The 18,287-nt window shown below is 28.5% G+C and overlaps 2 protein-coding genes across 12 annotated transcripts; both read right to left on the bottom strand.

Annotated features, from left to right (window-relative positions):
- Positions 1-628: 628 nt before the first annotated feature.
- LOC126849869 (proteoglycan 4-like) lies at positions 629-13,108 on the bottom strand. Of its 11 annotated transcripts, none has more exons than XM_050592174.1 (20): positions 12,895-13,108; positions 12,337-12,472; positions 11,904-11,972; positions 11,474-11,548; positions 11,051-11,116; positions 10,539-10,619; positions 9,810-9,968; positions 8,781-8,939; positions 8,304-8,462; positions 7,837-7,995; positions 7,370-7,528; positions 6,902-7,063; positions 6,433-6,594; positions 5,973-6,125; positions 5,521-5,664; positions 5,185-5,265; positions 4,948-5,100; positions 4,356-4,514; positions 3,814-3,930; positions 629-3,503 (listed from the first exon to the last, which is right to left on the bottom strand). In XM_050592174.1, the coding sequence occupies exons 2-20, from the start codon at positions 12,375-12,377 to the stop codon at positions 1,037-1,039; spliced, it is 4,725 nt and encodes a 1,574-aa protein (XP_050448131.1). In that variant the 5' UTR covers positions 12,378-12,472; positions 12,895-13,108; the 3' UTR covers positions 629-1,036. The 11 variants fall into 11 exon arrangements, with proteins under 11 accessions (XP_050448131.1, XP_050448132.1, XP_050448133.1 ...); XM_050592175.1 differs by having other exon boundaries at positions 5,200-5,265; XM_050592176.1 differs by lacking the exon at positions 5,185-5,265.
- Positions 13,109-13,504: 396 nt separating this feature from the next.
- On the bottom strand, positions 13,505-18,142 carry LOC126849881 (TRIO and F-actin-binding protein-like). Its single transcript, XM_050592223.1, has 6 exons — positions 17,944-18,142; positions 16,997-17,149; positions 16,720-16,869; positions 16,488-16,649; positions 16,023-16,184; positions 13,505-15,712 (listed from the first exon to the last, which is right to left on the bottom strand). Exons 2-6 carry the CDS (start codon positions 17,128-17,130, stop codon positions 14,494-14,496), a joined length of 1,827 nt encoding a protein of 608 aa, XP_050448180.1. The 5' UTR covers positions 17,131-17,149; positions 17,944-18,142; the 3' UTR covers positions 13,505-14,493.
- Between the last annotated feature and the right edge of the window lie 145 nt (positions 18,143-18,287).

The following is an 18,287-nucleotide window of genomic DNA, read 5'->3' as shown; positions in this document are numbered from 1 at the left end:
ATATAATAAAAAATTTATTCATATAAATATATAAAAAATACTATTACAAGGTAATGTTTATATATATTCAAATTATTGCTCATAATCGAGACATTATTACGTAATTACGTAATTATTCTTATAAATTAAAAATAAAAAAAGTCAGTGAAATATAGTTTAAAAAAATTAAGTAATAGATTCAAAGCGGTTTTTCTATATATTTATATAGTGTAAAAAAATACGTTTTTAAATAAATTAAATTAATATTGATAGTGTAATTTGTAGAATTTTATAACTAAAAAAAAAAGAACAAAACAATTGCAAATAAACTTTTTAATTGTATAAGAACGACCGATGTAATATCAACGTAGCGCAACGTAAAGCCTATGTAAGAGCATTACATATTTACGAGGATTTATACATACGGAATGACCGCGGTCGCTTGCTTATAAATTGCCATAAATCCATAAATGTGATTAGGAAAATAAAATTTAGCAAAGTCGGAGATATCACGTATGTCGGGAGTCCTAATGAAGGTGAGTTTGTTTAACCGTGCGTAGCGGCACGTCAATTACGCCGAACGTACGAGTGAACAATACATCACGCATCATCTCCTGTCAAAAATCATCGTCCGTTTTTGATACAATCCGAAAGTATATTTTCGTATACGAAACGCATACGAAAATTTTATCACGCGTTCACATTAACGGATTATGACTTATAAATCATATGCAAGTTAACTTTTAATGCAAAAGTGAAAATCTTGTTCTTTTCTATTAGTTATAAAAATTACTTTTCGAAAATTGAGACAATAAACTAACGGTCTAATTAAAAAATGCTAAGTGCAATTCGACATATTTATGAAACTAAAAAATACTTTCAATTAAAATCCTATTTAAAAAATAGCATGAAATTATTTCAATATGTTACAATCGAGAATGTACACGAAAATAAATACTCATTGTTTAATCGGACTGTTATATCAGACGCAATAATTTTTTAAAATACAATAATATTAGCAATCTCATTTTCTTGGAAACAATTATGTATGCGATTTTCACTGATCTTTGATGCAATCATATTTTTCTTGACAGTAGCTACGATCTTCTATCAAACTTTGTTTAATATTATAGATCTGATCTGGAGAGAACGTTTGTCTTAGTTTTTCCTCCATGTTTATAATATATTGGTCTAAAATAGTATCGGTTAAAAGTTTATAGGAAATAATTTTGAAATTAATATCTGCTTTGATAAAAGTATCGTTTACTCCTTTTATAATTTGATTTAGTTCTAATCTACGCTTCAAATTGTCATTCATTTCTTCGATTTTATAAACTGCCAATATCGTAAACGGCCGATCATTATATACTTCTTGAAATGTTTCTGCGTAGTCTACAACGGTTAAGGAATGCTCTTCTCTTAAGTTCTCCATGATAACAAAGTCCGGAAACCAAGGTAAAGAACCGTTTCTTCTCTTTCTGCGTAATTTTTTTCTTATAATGTCCACCGTGTATGACTTGTCGATGATTGAATCGCCGATGAGAGCTATTACTTTTATAAGAGATGTATCTTGATCAAGATATTCGTTCAACATTCGTACGGTATTATCTTCATCGTATATTATCTTCTCCAATTCAACAACGGCAGTCTGAAGAATGTCAGTATGTTTATTCTGATAAAAATTCAAAAATCCAAAATTGTGTAATAGAAATATTAATAAAGATAGATATATTATTAACGAGATTAACAAAACGACAAGACAACATTTTGATGAACATTTTATTTTCTTTTTTATTTTACTGTCTGATTTTGGATCATCTTCCGGTTCATCGTCTTTTTTAGTCTTATCAGTTGTTTTAGATTTGGGAGAAATATCTTTTACAATATCAGAGGTTGTTTGCAAAGATTGATTGTTATTCTGAATCATTGATGTCGTAGGATCCATAGCGTTCTCTTCCCTATCGCTCGTAGTTTCCGCTTGATTATCTGCTGGCACAAATGCGGGAAAATCTAATATAATATCGTGTACATTTTCCATCAAATCTTTAGATTTCTCTGGTCTTGTAGAAGACGATTCCGTAAGGCACAATTCCATAGGAGACTTTTCAATGATTGAACGATGTTTTTCTTCTTTCTTATACAAATTGTCTGTCGACTTAGTATCACGTTCATTCTCCTGAATGCATTCTTGTAAAAATGAAGGTAACTCGTAGGCAGACCTTGATATCGGTCGCACAATTACAGTAGCATCCGAATCCGAATCGCACAATTCCGTGTGCAACGGTTCCGTAGAAGACAATTTTGTAGGAGACGATATCGTAGGAGATGATTCCGTAGGGGACGGTTTCATAGGAGACGATTCCGTAAGAGATGGTTTTGTAGAAGACGGTTCCATACGAGACGGTTCCGTAGGAGACGATTTTGTAGGAGATGATTTTGTGGGAAACGATTTTGTAGAAAACAATTCCGTAAGAGATGGTTCCGGAAGAGACGGTTCCGGAGAAGACGGTTCTGTAGGAGATGGTTCCGTAAGAGATGATTCCATAAGAGATGGTTTTGTAGAAGACGGTTCCATACGAGACGGTTCTGTAGAAGATGATTTTATAGAAGACGATTTTGTAGGAGACGATTTTGTGGGAAACGATTTTGTAGAAAATAATTCCGTAAGAGATGGTTCCGGAAGAGATGGTTCCGCAGGACACGGTTTCGCAGGAGATGGTTCTGTAGGAGACGATCTCATAGGAGATGGTTCCGTAGGAGACAATCCTATAGAAGATGGTTCCGTAAGAGACGGTTCCATAAGAGATGGTTCCATAAGAGACGATTCTATAGAAGATGGTTCCGTACGAAATGATTCCATAGAAGATGATGCCGTAGGGGATGATTCCATGCGAGATGGTTCTTTAGGAGACGATTTTATAGGAGACGATTTTGTAGAAAACGATTTTGTAGAAAACAATTCCATAGGAGATGGTTCCGTAGGAGACGGTTCTGTAGGAGACGGTTCTGTAGGAGATGGTTCTGAAGGAAACGGTTCTGTAGGCGACGGTTCTGTAGGAGACGGTTCCGTAAGAGACAATTCTGTAGAAGACAGTTTCGTAGGAGACGGTTCCTTAGGAGACGATTCCTTAGAAATTGTCTCCTTAGGAAACGGTTCCGTAGAAGATAATTCCGTAGAAGACTTTATGTTATCAATAGTTGAACAAGGTTTTTCTTCTTTCTTATACTGGTTGTCTATCGGTTTAGTGTCACTTTCATTCTTCTGAATGCATCCTTGTGAAGATGGAGATTTCAACTCGAGCGCAGATTTTGATGTCGGTTGCTTGATTACAGTAGCATCCGAATCTGACTCGGACAATTTTATGTTAAATGGTTTCGCAGAAGATAAATCCATAGGAGACGGTACCATAGAAGATAATTTAATAAAAGACAATTCCTTAAGTAATTTTGGTGAGTTCATTTTATCATAAGGATCGATCTTTTCCATAATTGTTGTCCTTCTTGCATAGTCCGCGAACGGTTCACTATTGTTGTTTTAAATGAAAAGAGCGCTTGGTTATAGACATGTTAAGTCTTAATTCTCTTTATTAATTGCATACGTTAGACTTTGAATTGTCATTTTTACGTTAAATAATGACTGTTAAAATTTTTAATTGTAAATCAAAAATATTTCTAGATTTTATTTCTGGTGATAAAAAATAATTTTTTCTTAGCATTTACATCTCAAACAATTTAACCTCGTATAAAAACGTTTTATTGTAAAAATAACTTTTCTCGAGAATTATTTCATTTAATTGTACAAGAAAATAATTAATGAGTCAAAAAATATAATACCTAGGAGAAAATTCACTCATTGATAAAGAAGAAGACAATGATTTCTCATCGGTCTCATGTTCTTCGATATTTATAGATTTGGACTGCTTCTCCGTAATGTCAGATTGTGAAGGTTGGCTATAAAAAAATATCAATTTGTTAATAAAATAATTAAATTGACATATATTTATATTTTGACTGTCCTACAAATACAGAACATGTTTTTAAGAAACTTTCAGTCAATGAATATATTTTATATCTTTTAGTTTTGCTTTCTCTAGCATATGCAAAACTTATGTAAAACTTAAAGAAGAAATTAAATATCAGAGTGAAATGAAAGAATATATAATTGCATTAAGACAAACTAGAATAAAGCAAGAAATGTTTCTCAACTCGCTATTGTAGTATGCAATATTATATACTTTAAAGTTATTCTATTCGAAGAATATAATATTAAACACGATCTTTAGAGATAAATTAGAATAAAGCAAGAAAAGTTTTTTAACTTGATATCGTAATATGCAATATTATTTTAAAGTTATATGTTTCGAAGAATATAATACCTAACAAAATCTTCTTGATTTAATGAGGCCTGCTCAATGGGTGTCTCCGAAACATCATCATCCAGTATAAAGGAAGATGACGATTTTTTATCGGATTCGTTGCTTTTTTCCCCATTTGTAGATTCAGATGTCTCCTCCGTAATATCAGATAGAGGTTTCCTGCAAAAAAAAAAACATTGATTTGTTAATAATGTAAATTGATTGACATATATTTATATTTTGTCCATTTTGCAAATCGGAATATGTTTTTGAGAAACTTTTAATCGATGAATATATTTTATATTTGTTTAATTTATCTTTTTCTAGCAAATGCATAATGTAAAATTGAAAGAAAAAATTAAATGTCAGAGTGAAATAAAAGAATATATAATTGCATTAAGACAAACTAGAATAATGTAAGGAATGTTTCTCAACTCACTGTTGTAGTATGCAATATTATATACTTTAAAGTTATTCTATTCGAAGAATATAATATTAAACACAATCTTTAGAGATAAATTAGAATAAAGCAAGAAAAGTTTTTTAACTTGATATCGTAATATGCAATATTACGATATTATTTTAAAATTATTTATTTCGAAGAATATAATACCTAACAAAATCTTGAAATAATAAAACCCTCTCGCTGTATGTCTTCAAATCATCCGATATAAGGGAAGATGACGATTTTTTATCTGACTCGTTGCTTTTTTCCACATTTGTAGATTCAGGTATCTCCTCCGTAATATCAGATAGAGAAGGTCTCCTGCAAAAAAAAAAACATTGATTTGTTAATAACATAAATTGATTGACATATATTTATATTTATAAATTTATAAGGGAAGATGACGATTTTTTATCTGACTCGTTGCTTTTTTCCACATTTGTAGATTCAGGTATCTCCTCCGTAATATCAGATAGAGAAGGTCTCCTGCAAAAAAAAAAACATTGATTTGTTAATAACATAAATTGATTGACATATATTTATATTTTGTCCATTACATTTGTTTAGATTTTCTTTATTTAGCAAATGTATAATGTAAAACTTAAAGTAGAAATTAAATGAGAGAAATGAAAGAATATATAATTGGATTAACACAAAGTAGAATAAAGCAAAATATTTCTCAACTCTATATCGTATAGTTTGCAATTTTATTTTTAAAGTTTAATTTAAAGAATGTAATACCTAACAAAATCTTTTCGATTTAATGAATCCTGCTCGACAGGTGCTATATCATATATTACTGAAAGGAAAGACCAATCGAACTTATTTTTTTCAATATTTCTAGATTCGGCCTGTTTCATCGTAATATCAGATTGTGAAGATTTGCTGTGAAAAAACTAAAATTAGTTACTAACATAATTAAATTGACATATATTTATATTTTGTCCATTCTGCAAATCGGAATATGTATTTGAAAAACTTTTAGTCGACAAACATATTTTATATCTATTTAACTTTTCTTTCTCTAGCAAATGCATAATGTAAAACTTAAAGAAGAAATTAAATGTCAGAGTGAAATGAAAAAAATATATAATTGCATTAAGACAACTAGAATAAAGCAAGAAATGTTTTTCAATTCAATATTGTGATATGCAATATTATTGTAAAGTTATTCTCTTCAAAGAATATAACACCTAATAAAATCTTCTTGATTTGATGGAGCTTGCTCGATGAATGTCTCATGACTCGGTATAGAGGGAGACGATGATTTTTCATCGGACTCGTTGCTTTTCTCCACATTTGTAGATTTTGGTTGCTCCTCCGTAATATCAGCTTGAGAAGATTGGCTGCGAGAAAACATCGATTTATTAATAACGTAATTAAATTAATATATGTTTATATTTTGTCCAATCTGCAGATCGAAACATGTATTTGAGAAACTTTTAATCGATGGGTATATTTTATATCTGTTTAGATTTTTTATTGTAGCAAATGCATAATGTAAAACTTAGAGAAGAAATTAAATGTCAGAATGAAATGGAAGAATATATAATTGCATTAAGACAAACTAGAATAAAGCAAGAAATGTTTTTTAACTCGATATTATAGTGTGCAATATTATTTTGAAGTTATTCTACTTGAAGAATATAATACCTAATAAAATCTTCTGGATTTGATGGAATCTGCTCGATGGATGTCTTCGGAACATCATGACTTGATATAGAGGGAGACGATGATTTTTCATCAAACTCATTGTTTTTTTCCACATTTGTAGATTTGGGTTGCTCCTCCGTAATATCAGATTGAGAAGGTTGGCTGCGAGAAAACATCAATTTATTAATAACGTAATTAAGTTGATATATGTATATATTTTGTCCATTCTGCGAATCAAAACATGTATTTAAAAAAATTTAATCAACGAATGTATTTTATATCTGTTTAATTTATCTTTTTCTAGCAAATGCATAATGTAAAACTGAAAGAAGAAATTAAATGTCAGAGTAAAATGGAAGAATATATAATTGTATTAAGACAAATTAGAATAAAGCAAGAAATGCTTTTAAACTCGATATCGTAGTGTGCAAAATTGTTTTGAAGTTATTTTACTCGAAAAATATAATACCTAATAAAATCTTCTTGATTTGCTGGAGCTTGTTCGATGGATGTTTCTGGAACATCATGACTCGGTATAGAGGGAAACGATGATTTTTCATCGGACTCGTTGTTTTTCTCCACATTTGTAGATTTGGGTTGTTCCTCCGTAATATCAGCTTGAGAAGATTGACTGCGAAAAAACATCGATTTATTAATAACGTAATTAAGTTGATATATGTTTATATTTTGTCCAATCTGCAAATCGAAACATGTATTTGAGAAACTTTTAATCGATGAATATATTTTATATATGTTTAGCTTTTTTTCTAGCAAATGCATAACTTGTAAAACTTAGAGAAGAAATTAAATGTCAGAGTGAAATGGAAGAATATATAATTGCATTAAGACAATTAGAATAAAGCAAGAAATGTTTTTTAACTCGATATCGTAGTGTGCAATATTATTTTGAAGTTTTTTTACTCGAAAAATATAATACCTCATAAAATCTTCTTGATTTGATGGAGCTTGCTCGATGGATATCTCTGGAACATCATGACTCGGTATAGAGAGAGACGATAATTTTTCATCGGACTCGTTTTTCTGCACATTTGTAGATTTGGGTTGTTCCTCCGTAATATCAGATGGAGAAGGTTGGCTATGAGAAAACATCGATTTATTAACAACGTAATTAAGTTGATATATGTATATATTTTGTCCATTCTGCGAATCGAAACATGTATATAAAAAACTTTTAATCAACGAATGTATTTTATATCTGTTTAATTTATCTTTTTCTAGCGAATGCATAATGTAAAACCGAAAGAAGAAATTAAATGTCAGAGTGAAATGGAAGAGTATATAATTGCATTAAGATAAACTAGAATAAAACAAGAAATGTTTTTTAACTCGATATCGTAGTGTGCAATATTATTTTGAAGTTTTTTTACTCGAAAAATATAATACCTCATAAAATCTTCTTGATTTGATGGAGCTTGCTCGATGGATATCTCTGGAACATCATGACTCGGTATAGAGAGAGACGATAATTTTTCATCGGACTCGTTTTTCTGCACATTTGTAGATTTGGCTTGTTCCTCCGTAATATCAGATGGAGAAGGTTGGCTGTGAGAAAACATCGATTTATTAACAACGTAATTAAGTTGATATATGTATATATTTTGTCCATTCTGCGAATCGAAACATGTATATAAAAAACTTTTAATCAACGAATGTATTTTATATCTGTTTAATTTATCTTTTTCTAGCGAATGCATAATGTAAAACCGAAAGAAGAAATTAAATGTCAGAGTGAAATGGAAGAGTATATAATTGCATTAAGATAAACTAGAATAAAACAAGAAATGTTTTTTAACTCGATATCGTAGTGTGCAATATTATTTTGAAGTTTTTTTACTCGAAAAATATAATACCTCATAAAATCTTCTTGATTTGATGGAGCTTGCTCGATAGATATTTCTGGAACATCATGACTTGGTACAGAGGGAGACGATAATTTTTCATCGGACTCGTTTTTCTGCACATTTGTAGATTTGGCTTGTTCCTCCGTAATATCAGATTGAGAAGGTTGGCTGTGAGAAAATATCGATTTATTAATAACGTAATTAAGTTGATATATTTAATAAGTTGATATATATTTTGTCCATTCTGCGAATCGAAACATGTATTTAAGAAACTTTCAGTCAATGAATATATTTTATATCTTTTAGTTTTGCTTTCTCTAGCATATGCATAATGTAAAACTGAAAGAAGAAATTAAATGTCAGAGTGAAATGGAAGAGTATATAATTGCATTAAGACAAACTAGAATAAAGTAAGAAATGTTTCTTAATTCGATATCGTAGTATACAATATTATTTTGAAATTATTCTACTCGAAGAATATAATACCTAATAAAATCTTCTTGTTTTGATGGAATCTGCTCGATGGATGTCTCCGGAACATCATGACTTAATATAGAAGGAGACGATGATTTTTTATCAGACTCATTTTTTTCCATATTTGTAGATTTGGGTTGCTCCTCCGTAATATCAGATTGTGAAGATTGGCTGCAAAAAAACATTGATTTGTTAATAACATAATTAAATTGACATATATTTATATTTTGTCCATTCTGCGAATCGGAACACTTGAAAAATTTTTAATTGACGAATATATTTTATATCTGTTTAGTTACTCTTTCTCTAGCAAATGCGTAATGTAAAACTTAGAGAAGAAATTAAATGTCAGAGTGAAATGAAAGAATATACAGAGTGGCTCCGAACGTTTCAGCCAGACTTTGACATCTTATAGGAAATTTAATTCTGAACAAAAAATTTCCTATAGACATGGGTCAAAAAATGCTTCCTTATAAAGTTATCTTTCAAAAACCTCTGATAAAGAAAGAGCAAAAGGAAAAGAAAATAAAATAAAAAGAAAATGAAACTTGCCAATTTCAGATCGCGCAACATTGAATGGCGCCCTACCGCATGCAAGCAACGTACCGTATTTAGGTATGCGCATCTAACAAAAGCACTTTTTGTACATTTGAAACTGGTTATATCAAAATCTATGGAACATACAACAATCGTTTTGATTTCATTTGAAAGATAATTTAATTTTCTGCAACTTTTGTTTCGGTACTTTTTGTTTAAAGACGCACATTTTCCATGATATTTGGAAAAATGTGTAAAATAATCACGATTTTAGAGGTTTTTGAGCGATAACTTCTTAAGAAAGCATTTTTTGACCCATGTTTATAAGAAATTTTTTGTTCAGAACTAAATTTCCTATAAGATATCAAAGTCTCGCTGGCACGTTCGGTGCCACCCTGTATAATTGCATTAAGACAAACTAGAATAAAACAAAAAATGTTTCTCAACTCGATATTGTAGTTTGCAATATTACTTTGAAGTTATTTCATTAAAAGTATATAATACCTAACACAATCTTCTCGATTTGATGAAGATTGCTCGGTTTTATCTGGAACATCACTGCTCAGTATAGAGGCAGATGACGATTTTCGATCTGACTCGGAAAAGTTTTCGATATTCGAAGATTCTGACGGGTCCTCCTTAATAACAGAATGTGAAGATACGCTGTAAAAGAAACGCCTATTTATTAATAACATAGTTACATTGATATTTGCTTATACATTTGTTATATCCATATCTATTTTGCAAATCGGAACATGTATTTGAGAAACGTTTAGTTGATGAACTTATTTTATATTTGTTAATTTTAATTTTCCTCTTCTACAAATAAATAACATAAATATTATAGAAAAATTTTGCAAAATGTAATGTCAGAGTGAAACAAATGAATATATAGACGAGTTAAGACAAACCAAAACAAAACAATAATCTAAAATAAACCTTTTTCAACTTTGCCATATAAATACACAGCATAAACACAAAATTTCAAGTTATTTTATCATAAAAATTATTTTCTTAATTTTGTAAATATTTTTATATATAATAGTTATTGCGTTTTACATTTCAATATTATTTTTATTAAAAAAGTTTCATCTCTCGAAATAGTTGCTAAACATTGATTTTATCTATCTATATAATCTTGAAAAAAAAATTCATCCCAAAAATAAATTAATCGAAAAATATTACAAAATTAATATTTTTTTTATACAATTTTAATCTTTGTTATATCCTTACCTCATTTGTCTGAACTCCGGTTTAGAATATTTCGAAGATTTGGGTTGTTCCTTCATAATAGATTCAGATGTTGAAGGTTTACTGCAAAAAAAACAATAATTTGTTAGTAACATAGTTTTATTATACGTTTTAGAGTCCAAATCCATTCTGTGAATCAAAACATGGATTCTGAAAAAAAACGTTAATTAATAAATTTATTTGGTATGTATTAGTTTTGCAAATAAATAATATAAAGCTTAAAAAAAAATTTGCAAAATATTACGTAAAACAAATATTATAATTGCACTAAGACAAACAGGAATAAAATAATAAATGTTTTTCAATCCTGCGATAAGAGACAATATAGACTTACGGTTTCTAATTACATTAATCTTAAATATTTTTCTAATAGTCTTAAATATAGTTTTTTTTCTAAATTTTTTAATACTTGTGCGATAATCGCTGCCTTATAATATAATTTAATGCGAAAGAATTACAAAACTTGATACTTTTAATTTTTTTATTATATTTACCTTTTTTCTTCGAAACTTGAGTTTGGAGATTTCCTCTGTTTTTCCAAAAGTTTTTTCCGAAGATTTCTGCGAAAGAATGACGTGATTTGTTAATAACGTTGACATATAGTCACATTCATTTATATTTTTTTACGTTCATATTCGGTTTGCGAATCAAAATATGGATTTTTAGTCAATGAATTTATTTAATATTTTTATAGTTTTGCAAATAAAAAGAATAAAAATTAAAAAAAATTTTTGCAAAGTAAAATGTCAAAGTTAAACAAAAGAAAATATTTAAAAATATACAATTTTTAATTATATTAACCTTAAGTATTATTTTCTAAAGCTTTTAATATTTTTACGGTAATCGTTACATTCTAATATAAATTAATCCAAAAGTGTTATAAAAAATGATATTTAAAATTTTTTTATTATCTTTACCTTCTTTCTTTGAATTTTTCTTTTTCTATTGGAGATTTTTCTACACCTAAACAAGTATGTTTTTTGGAACGGTTTCTGTGAAAAAAATACTAATTTGTTAATAACATTAACATATAATTACATTGACATTCGTTCATATTTTTTTACGACCATATCTATTTTACGAATCGAAACATAGATTTTTAATCGATAAATTAATTTTTTTAATTTTGCAAATAATTAATATAAAGCTTCAAAAGAATTTTTGCAAAATGAAATGTTAAAGTAAAATAAAAAAAAATACATAAAGGTATGCAATTTGTAATTAAATTAACTTTAAATATTATTTTCTAAATCTTTTAATACTTGTGCGATAATTGTTGCTTTATAATATAAATTAATCCAAAAGTGTTACAAAACTTGATACTTTTAATTTTTTTATTATCTTTACCTTTCTTCTTCGAAACTTGAGTTTGATTTGCTCTGTTCTTCCATACTACTAGATTTTTCAGGAAGGTTTCTACGAAAAAAATATCGATTTGTTATAATATTTGATATAATATTAACATATAGTTGCATTTACATTTGTTTATATTTTTTTACGCCTATTATGCAAATCGGAACATAGATTTTTAATCACTAAATTTATTTAGTATTTTTTTAATCTTGCAAATAAATAATATAAAGCTTAAAAAGAATTTTTCCAAAATGAGATGTCAAAGTGAAACAAACGAAAATATTTAAAGATATACAATTTCTAATTATATTAACCTGAAATATTATTTTTTAAATCTTTTAATACATGTGCGATAATCATTGTGTTATAATATAAATTAATCCAAAAGGATTACAAAACTTGATATTTAAAATTTTTTTATCTTTACCTTTCTTCTTCGAAATTTGAAGATTTCCTCTGTTTTTCCATACTATCAGATTTTTTAAGATTTTTAGGAACATGTATTGGAGAAACTGTTAGTTAGTTGGTGAATTTATTTGACATTTATTGAATCTTCCTCTTCCCTGCAAATAAATAATGTAAAGATTAAAAAAAAAAGTTTTTGAAGGGAGATGTCAGAGTGAGCATATTATCGCGTTGAAACAAACCAGAGCAAAACAATAAATGTTACTCAACTCAGATATAAAGACACAATGTGAATAGAAAATTTCTATTCTTATTAATCTTAAATATTATTTTCCAAAACATTTTAATATTTGTTTTTTGCGAAATTGTTGCATTTTACATTTCAAAATCATTATCAGTGAAAAATTTTTGCTCGAAAAATCGACTGACACTATCTATAATCTATCGGTTGATATCTGTAATCGATTTTTATCTATCTTTGTAATCTTGAAGGAAATAAATTCCCCCCAAAATAAATATTAAACTAAAAGTTTTAAAAATCTGCTTTATTATACATCTTTATTATTTTAATTATCGTTACCTTCTTTTTTCGAAATGCCACTATATGACCAGAATACTGTATTTCTTGTCTCGCTCCGATAACAGAACGTTCAAATATGAGTAAAACCACAAGTCGTTAACAATTGTAATTTAATCTTTTAAGTACAACGGGAAAGAGAGAATTTCGAATTATACCAGCACACAATCAAAATATAACTGCCAGATCATACTAATCGAAATACACGTAAGGTGTCCTCGACACTGATGTAACTAAGCTAACGAAAATATCTGCGATGTTTACTGCTTTTTTCAATCTTTTTTATTCTGTCGTATCGATAGCATATTCTCGCATACATGCTTGAGAATATGTTTTGTCTTATTTTCCAACGGTTTGATTTTAACGAATTTTTAAAACAATTGTCGAGTAAAAATTCCGTTTAAAAAAAAAAAAAAAAAACAGAACATGACTATCCGCTTAAATTGAATAATTTTATTTCTTAAAATTAATATAATTGTTTTTTAAAACATGTAAATATTTTTATAGACCATTTAAGAAGAAATAGAATTATGGGATTAATTAAGTTATGTGAGAAGATGATATGAAAATGCATAAATAAAGGATATATAAGTATAATTATGAAAAATGTATATTTATGCAAAAAATCATATTTAATAAAACATACATGTAAATGCTAATACGACTAAATTACAATTAACACAGAATATTTAAATAATATTCGCATTTGTCTTTCACACCGTATATCTAATATTTAAGCAATTATCAATAAAAATAAATTAACAGTCAGTCAATCTATACAGATTTGTAATTGTGTGTAATTTTTAACGCTAAATTATTTATTTTATTTGCATGGTTCTAATTAAAGCAATTTTTCAGTTGTATAAGAACGATCGGTGGTATATTAAAGTAGTGTAGCGTAACGCTTAATGATTGAGCATTATGTGTCATTACGAAGATTTTTACATACGCAATAATCGCGGTCATTTGTCTAAAAATACAAATGTAGTTATCAAATAAAATTTAGCAACAATCCGAGATATTACTCATGTTGGAAGTTAATCAATGTGAATTTGTTTAACCATTCGAAACAGCACGCTGATTGAGCGCTCTTGACATATGTTAAACAATTACACATTATACATTATCTCTTGCGAAAATCACTGTTCTTTTTTAATACAATTCATATAAAATTAATGCATAAAAATGTTATCACGTATTTATATCAACGAATTATAACTGTAAAATTTGTAAATAGGCTTTTAGTAGAAAATTAAAGAAAATTTTTCTTAGATTATAAAATCAAATAAGAATAATGAGCTGACGATATAATTCAGAAAATGCAGTTCGATATATTTTATAAAACCACAAAAATACTGTAAATTATTTTTAATCATACATTTGTTACAATCAGGTATGAATAGGAAAAAATATACATTTTTTTAATAAAATATTGTTATGTCAGATATAATATAATAATTTGAGCAGTCTCGTCGTTTTGAAAGCAATTATATATGATCTTTATAGCAATCCGTATCCTTTTTGGCAATCGCTAAAATCTTCGATCAAATGTCATTTATTATAATCGATTTGATCTTGGGACAACGTTATTTTCCGCAGCGTTTATAATATATATTTTTCTAATATGTCTTCGGTCAAAGGTGTGAAGGGAATAATTTTTACCATAATATTTGCTTTGATAAAAGTATCTTTTACGGTATTTATAACGTGATTAATGTCGGCATGCGTCAAATTATTATCGATCTGCTCAATTTTATAAGCAGCCAATATAAGGAACTCCCGATTGCCATATTCTTCTTGATACGTTTTCATATAATCTGTAACAACTGTAGAATGCTCTGCTTGCAAATTCTCCAAGACAACAAAGCGCGGAAGCGAAGATAAGCAATCGTTAGTGCTTCCCTTATTGCGCAATCTCTTTTTTATAATGTTCACCGTGTATGGTTTGTCGACGCTTGTATCACCGCTGAGAGCTATTACTTTTAAAAGAGGCTTATCTCGCTCAAGGTATTCGCTCAAGGCTCCTATGGTTGCATCGTGATTGAGTATTCCTTCCTCCAATTCAACAACGGCAGTCGCAAAGGTGCTATCGTTTTTGTCCATACGCACAAGTCCAGAATGGATATAAAATTTATATAAATATGGAAATATACATAGAGATAGAATCAATATGGACGGGATTATAAAACTGAAAAGACAAGAAAGAGAAAATTTTGATGAATTCTTTGGTCTTCTTTTTATTTTGCATCGAAGTTTCTTTGGTTTTTCGTCTTTTTCAGCCTCACCAGTTGTTGTAAGTTTTGGAAGGATATCTTTCACAAAATCGTCTTTTTGAGCCTCACCAGTTGTTGTACGTTTTGGAAAGATATTTTTCATAAAATCGTCTTTCGTAAGAGGTGGTCTTGTAAAAAGCTGTCCCAAAGGAAACTTTGTATTATCAACGATTAAAGGATGTTTTTCTTCTTTCTTATATTGATTGTCTGTCGATTTAGTATCACTTTTATTCTTCTCATTGCATTCTTGTAGACATGAAAATTTTAACTTCAAGTCATATTTTGATGTAATCTGTTGTTCTTTTATAGCAGCATATGAATCCGAATTAGACAATCCCCTCTCATCCTGATTTTCATTCGATTTATTGTCACTTTTATTCTTTTGAATGCATTCTTGCGAAAATTGATTATCATTAAAGAGTTCGGAGGACACCATAATTCTTGAATAATTCGGCATAGATAATTTCGTGAATTTAGAAGAATTGTCGATATTCGAAGATTCATTTTGCTTTTTCAGACAAGATAAAAAATAAGAGTGTAAAGAATTTCTGCAAAAAAAAAAAAAACACCGATTTGTTAATAAAAATAATTACATTGACATATATTTATATTTTATTACATATCCATGCTGATAAAATTGGAACATATATTCGAGAAACATTTAGTCTCACGATAAATTTAATTAATCTTACAAATAAATAATCTAAGGTTTATAGAAAAAATTTTACAGAATAAAGTAAAACAAATAATTATATAATTTCGTTAAGACAAAATAGAATAAAGCAAGAAAGGTTTTTTAACTCGATATTGTAGTGTGCAATATTATTTTGAAGTTTTTTTACTCGAAAAATATAATACCCAATAAAAACTTCTTGATTTGATAGAGTTTCCTCGATGGATGTTTTCGGAACATCATGACTTGGTATAGAGGGAGACGATGATTTTTCATCGAACTCATTGTCTTTTTCCACATTTGTAGATTTGGGTTGCTCCTCCGTAATATCAGATTGAGAAGGTTGGCTGCGAGAAAACATCGATTTATTAATAACGTAATTAAGTTGACATATGTATATATTTTGTCCATTCTGCGAATCGAAACATGTATTTAAAAAACTTTTAATCAACGAATGTATTTTATATCTGTTTAATTTATCTTTTTCTAGCAAATGCATAATGTAAAACTGAAAGAAGAAATTAAATGTCAGAGTGAAATGGAAGAGTATATAATTACATTAAGACAAACTAGAATAAAGCAAGAATATTTCTCTTGATATGTAGTATGCAATATTATTTTGAAGTTATTCTACTCGAAGAATATAATACCTAATAAAATCTTCTGGATTCGATGGAATCTGCTCGATGGATGTCTTCGGAACATCATGACTTAATATAGAGGGAGACGATGATTTTCCATCGAACTCATTGTTTTTTTCCACATTTGTAGATTTGGGTTGCTCCTCCGTAATATCAGATTGAGAAGGTTGGCTATGAAAAAACATCAATTTGTTAAAAAATTCAATAATAAATCAAGTAAATCAATCGATGAATATAATACCTATCATAAGCTTCTAAATTTGAAGCCTTCTCGATGTATGTTTCCGGAGCATCATGCTTCAGTGTAAAAAAAGACGATAATGTCTCATCGGAGAAGTTTTTGGTATTCGAAGATTCAGATTCCACCATAAAATGAATTACTATGCGTTCTCTGCAAAAAAAAAAAAACAGCAATTTGTTAATAACATAGTTACATTAACATATGTTTATATTTTACTTATTAAGTCTTTCTGCGAATCAGAACATGTATTCGAAGAACATTTAATTAAAGACAATACTTAATATTATCTTCCATATTTAGTGAAGCCTGCACGATCGATGTCTCCGGAACATCGTGCCTCGATAAAGACGATGATTTCTCGTCGGACTCGGAGGCATTTTCGATATTCGAAGATTCAGGCTTCTTCTCCATATCAGATTGTGAAGAATTGCTGCGAAGAAAATATTGATTTGTTAAGGGGATCCTTAAGCAACTGGCGAACTCCGATGGGTTAGCGCCCTCATCTAAACGTAACTAAAATTGCCGATAATAACGGCATTTGTAGTTCCGCTATTATCGATAGTATTCAATTAATTTAAACATGCATAATAGAAGATGCAATTTTTGCATTGTGTTCCATATATTCAAATGAGAATATTACAATATATTTTTACTGCTTTATTTATCGTCTTTACTTTAATTATGGAAAATGATTTATCGATATTTATAATAAACAAAAAGATTATGCATTTTAACTTAATATTCGCGTTTTGATCGGTAAAACAGACCTTAAGAATCCCCTTAATATCATATTTTCATTGATATATGTTTATATTTTATTATATCTATATCCATTCTACAAATCGGAACATTTAAAATTTCGAAAAAATTTTAGTCTATACGTTTATTTGATATTTGTTTAGTCTTGCAAATAATGTAAAAAGTTGAGACATACCAGAAAAACAATAAATGTTTTTCAACTCTGCTATATAAAGACACGATGCAAGCACAAAAAGTTTTAATTATTTTAACTTTGAACATTATTTTCTAAATCTTTTAACTGCTTGTTTGTGTGATAATCGCTGTATTTTGCATTTCGAAATTATTATAGTAATGAAAAAAAAAAAGTTTTATTTCGAAAAATCTCGAGAGGAATAAATAAATTTCTCCAAAAAGTATAAGTTAATCCAAAAGTGTTACAAAATCTGCCCTTTTATACATCTTAATTATTTTAATTATCCTTACCTTCTTTTTTGAATTCTACGTACTCTTTTATCTCACCCAGATTACAAGAAAATGCATATGCATACGAAACTGCACGTCATTAATAATCGTAATTTGGTCTTGCAAACACGATGCGAGAATTTTAATTTATTCCAGTACACAATCTAAATTGAACTGTGACTTCCAGAGATCATATTGATAGAATAACATATCGAATGTTCTCGATTCTGAAACGAGGAACTAAGAAAAATATCTGAGATATTTATTTTGTATTTTTTTTTTTTTTTTTCACGCGATTCTATGTCGTATTGACAATATATTAGGTCAAATTCTCCAACGGTCCTTATTTATACGTTTTTTTCTTC

The sequence above is a fragment of the Cataglyphis hispanica genome, chromosome 5 (assembly GCF_021464435.1).
Source record: "Cataglyphis hispanica isolate Lineage 1 chromosome 5, ULB_Chis1_1.0, whole genome shotgun sequence".
Classification (NCBI taxonomy): domain Eukaryota; kingdom Metazoa; phylum Arthropoda; class Insecta; order Hymenoptera; family Formicidae; genus Cataglyphis; species Cataglyphis hispanica.
Note: the sequence above shows the minus strand (reverse complement) of the source record. Positions and strands in the feature narration are given on the sequence as shown.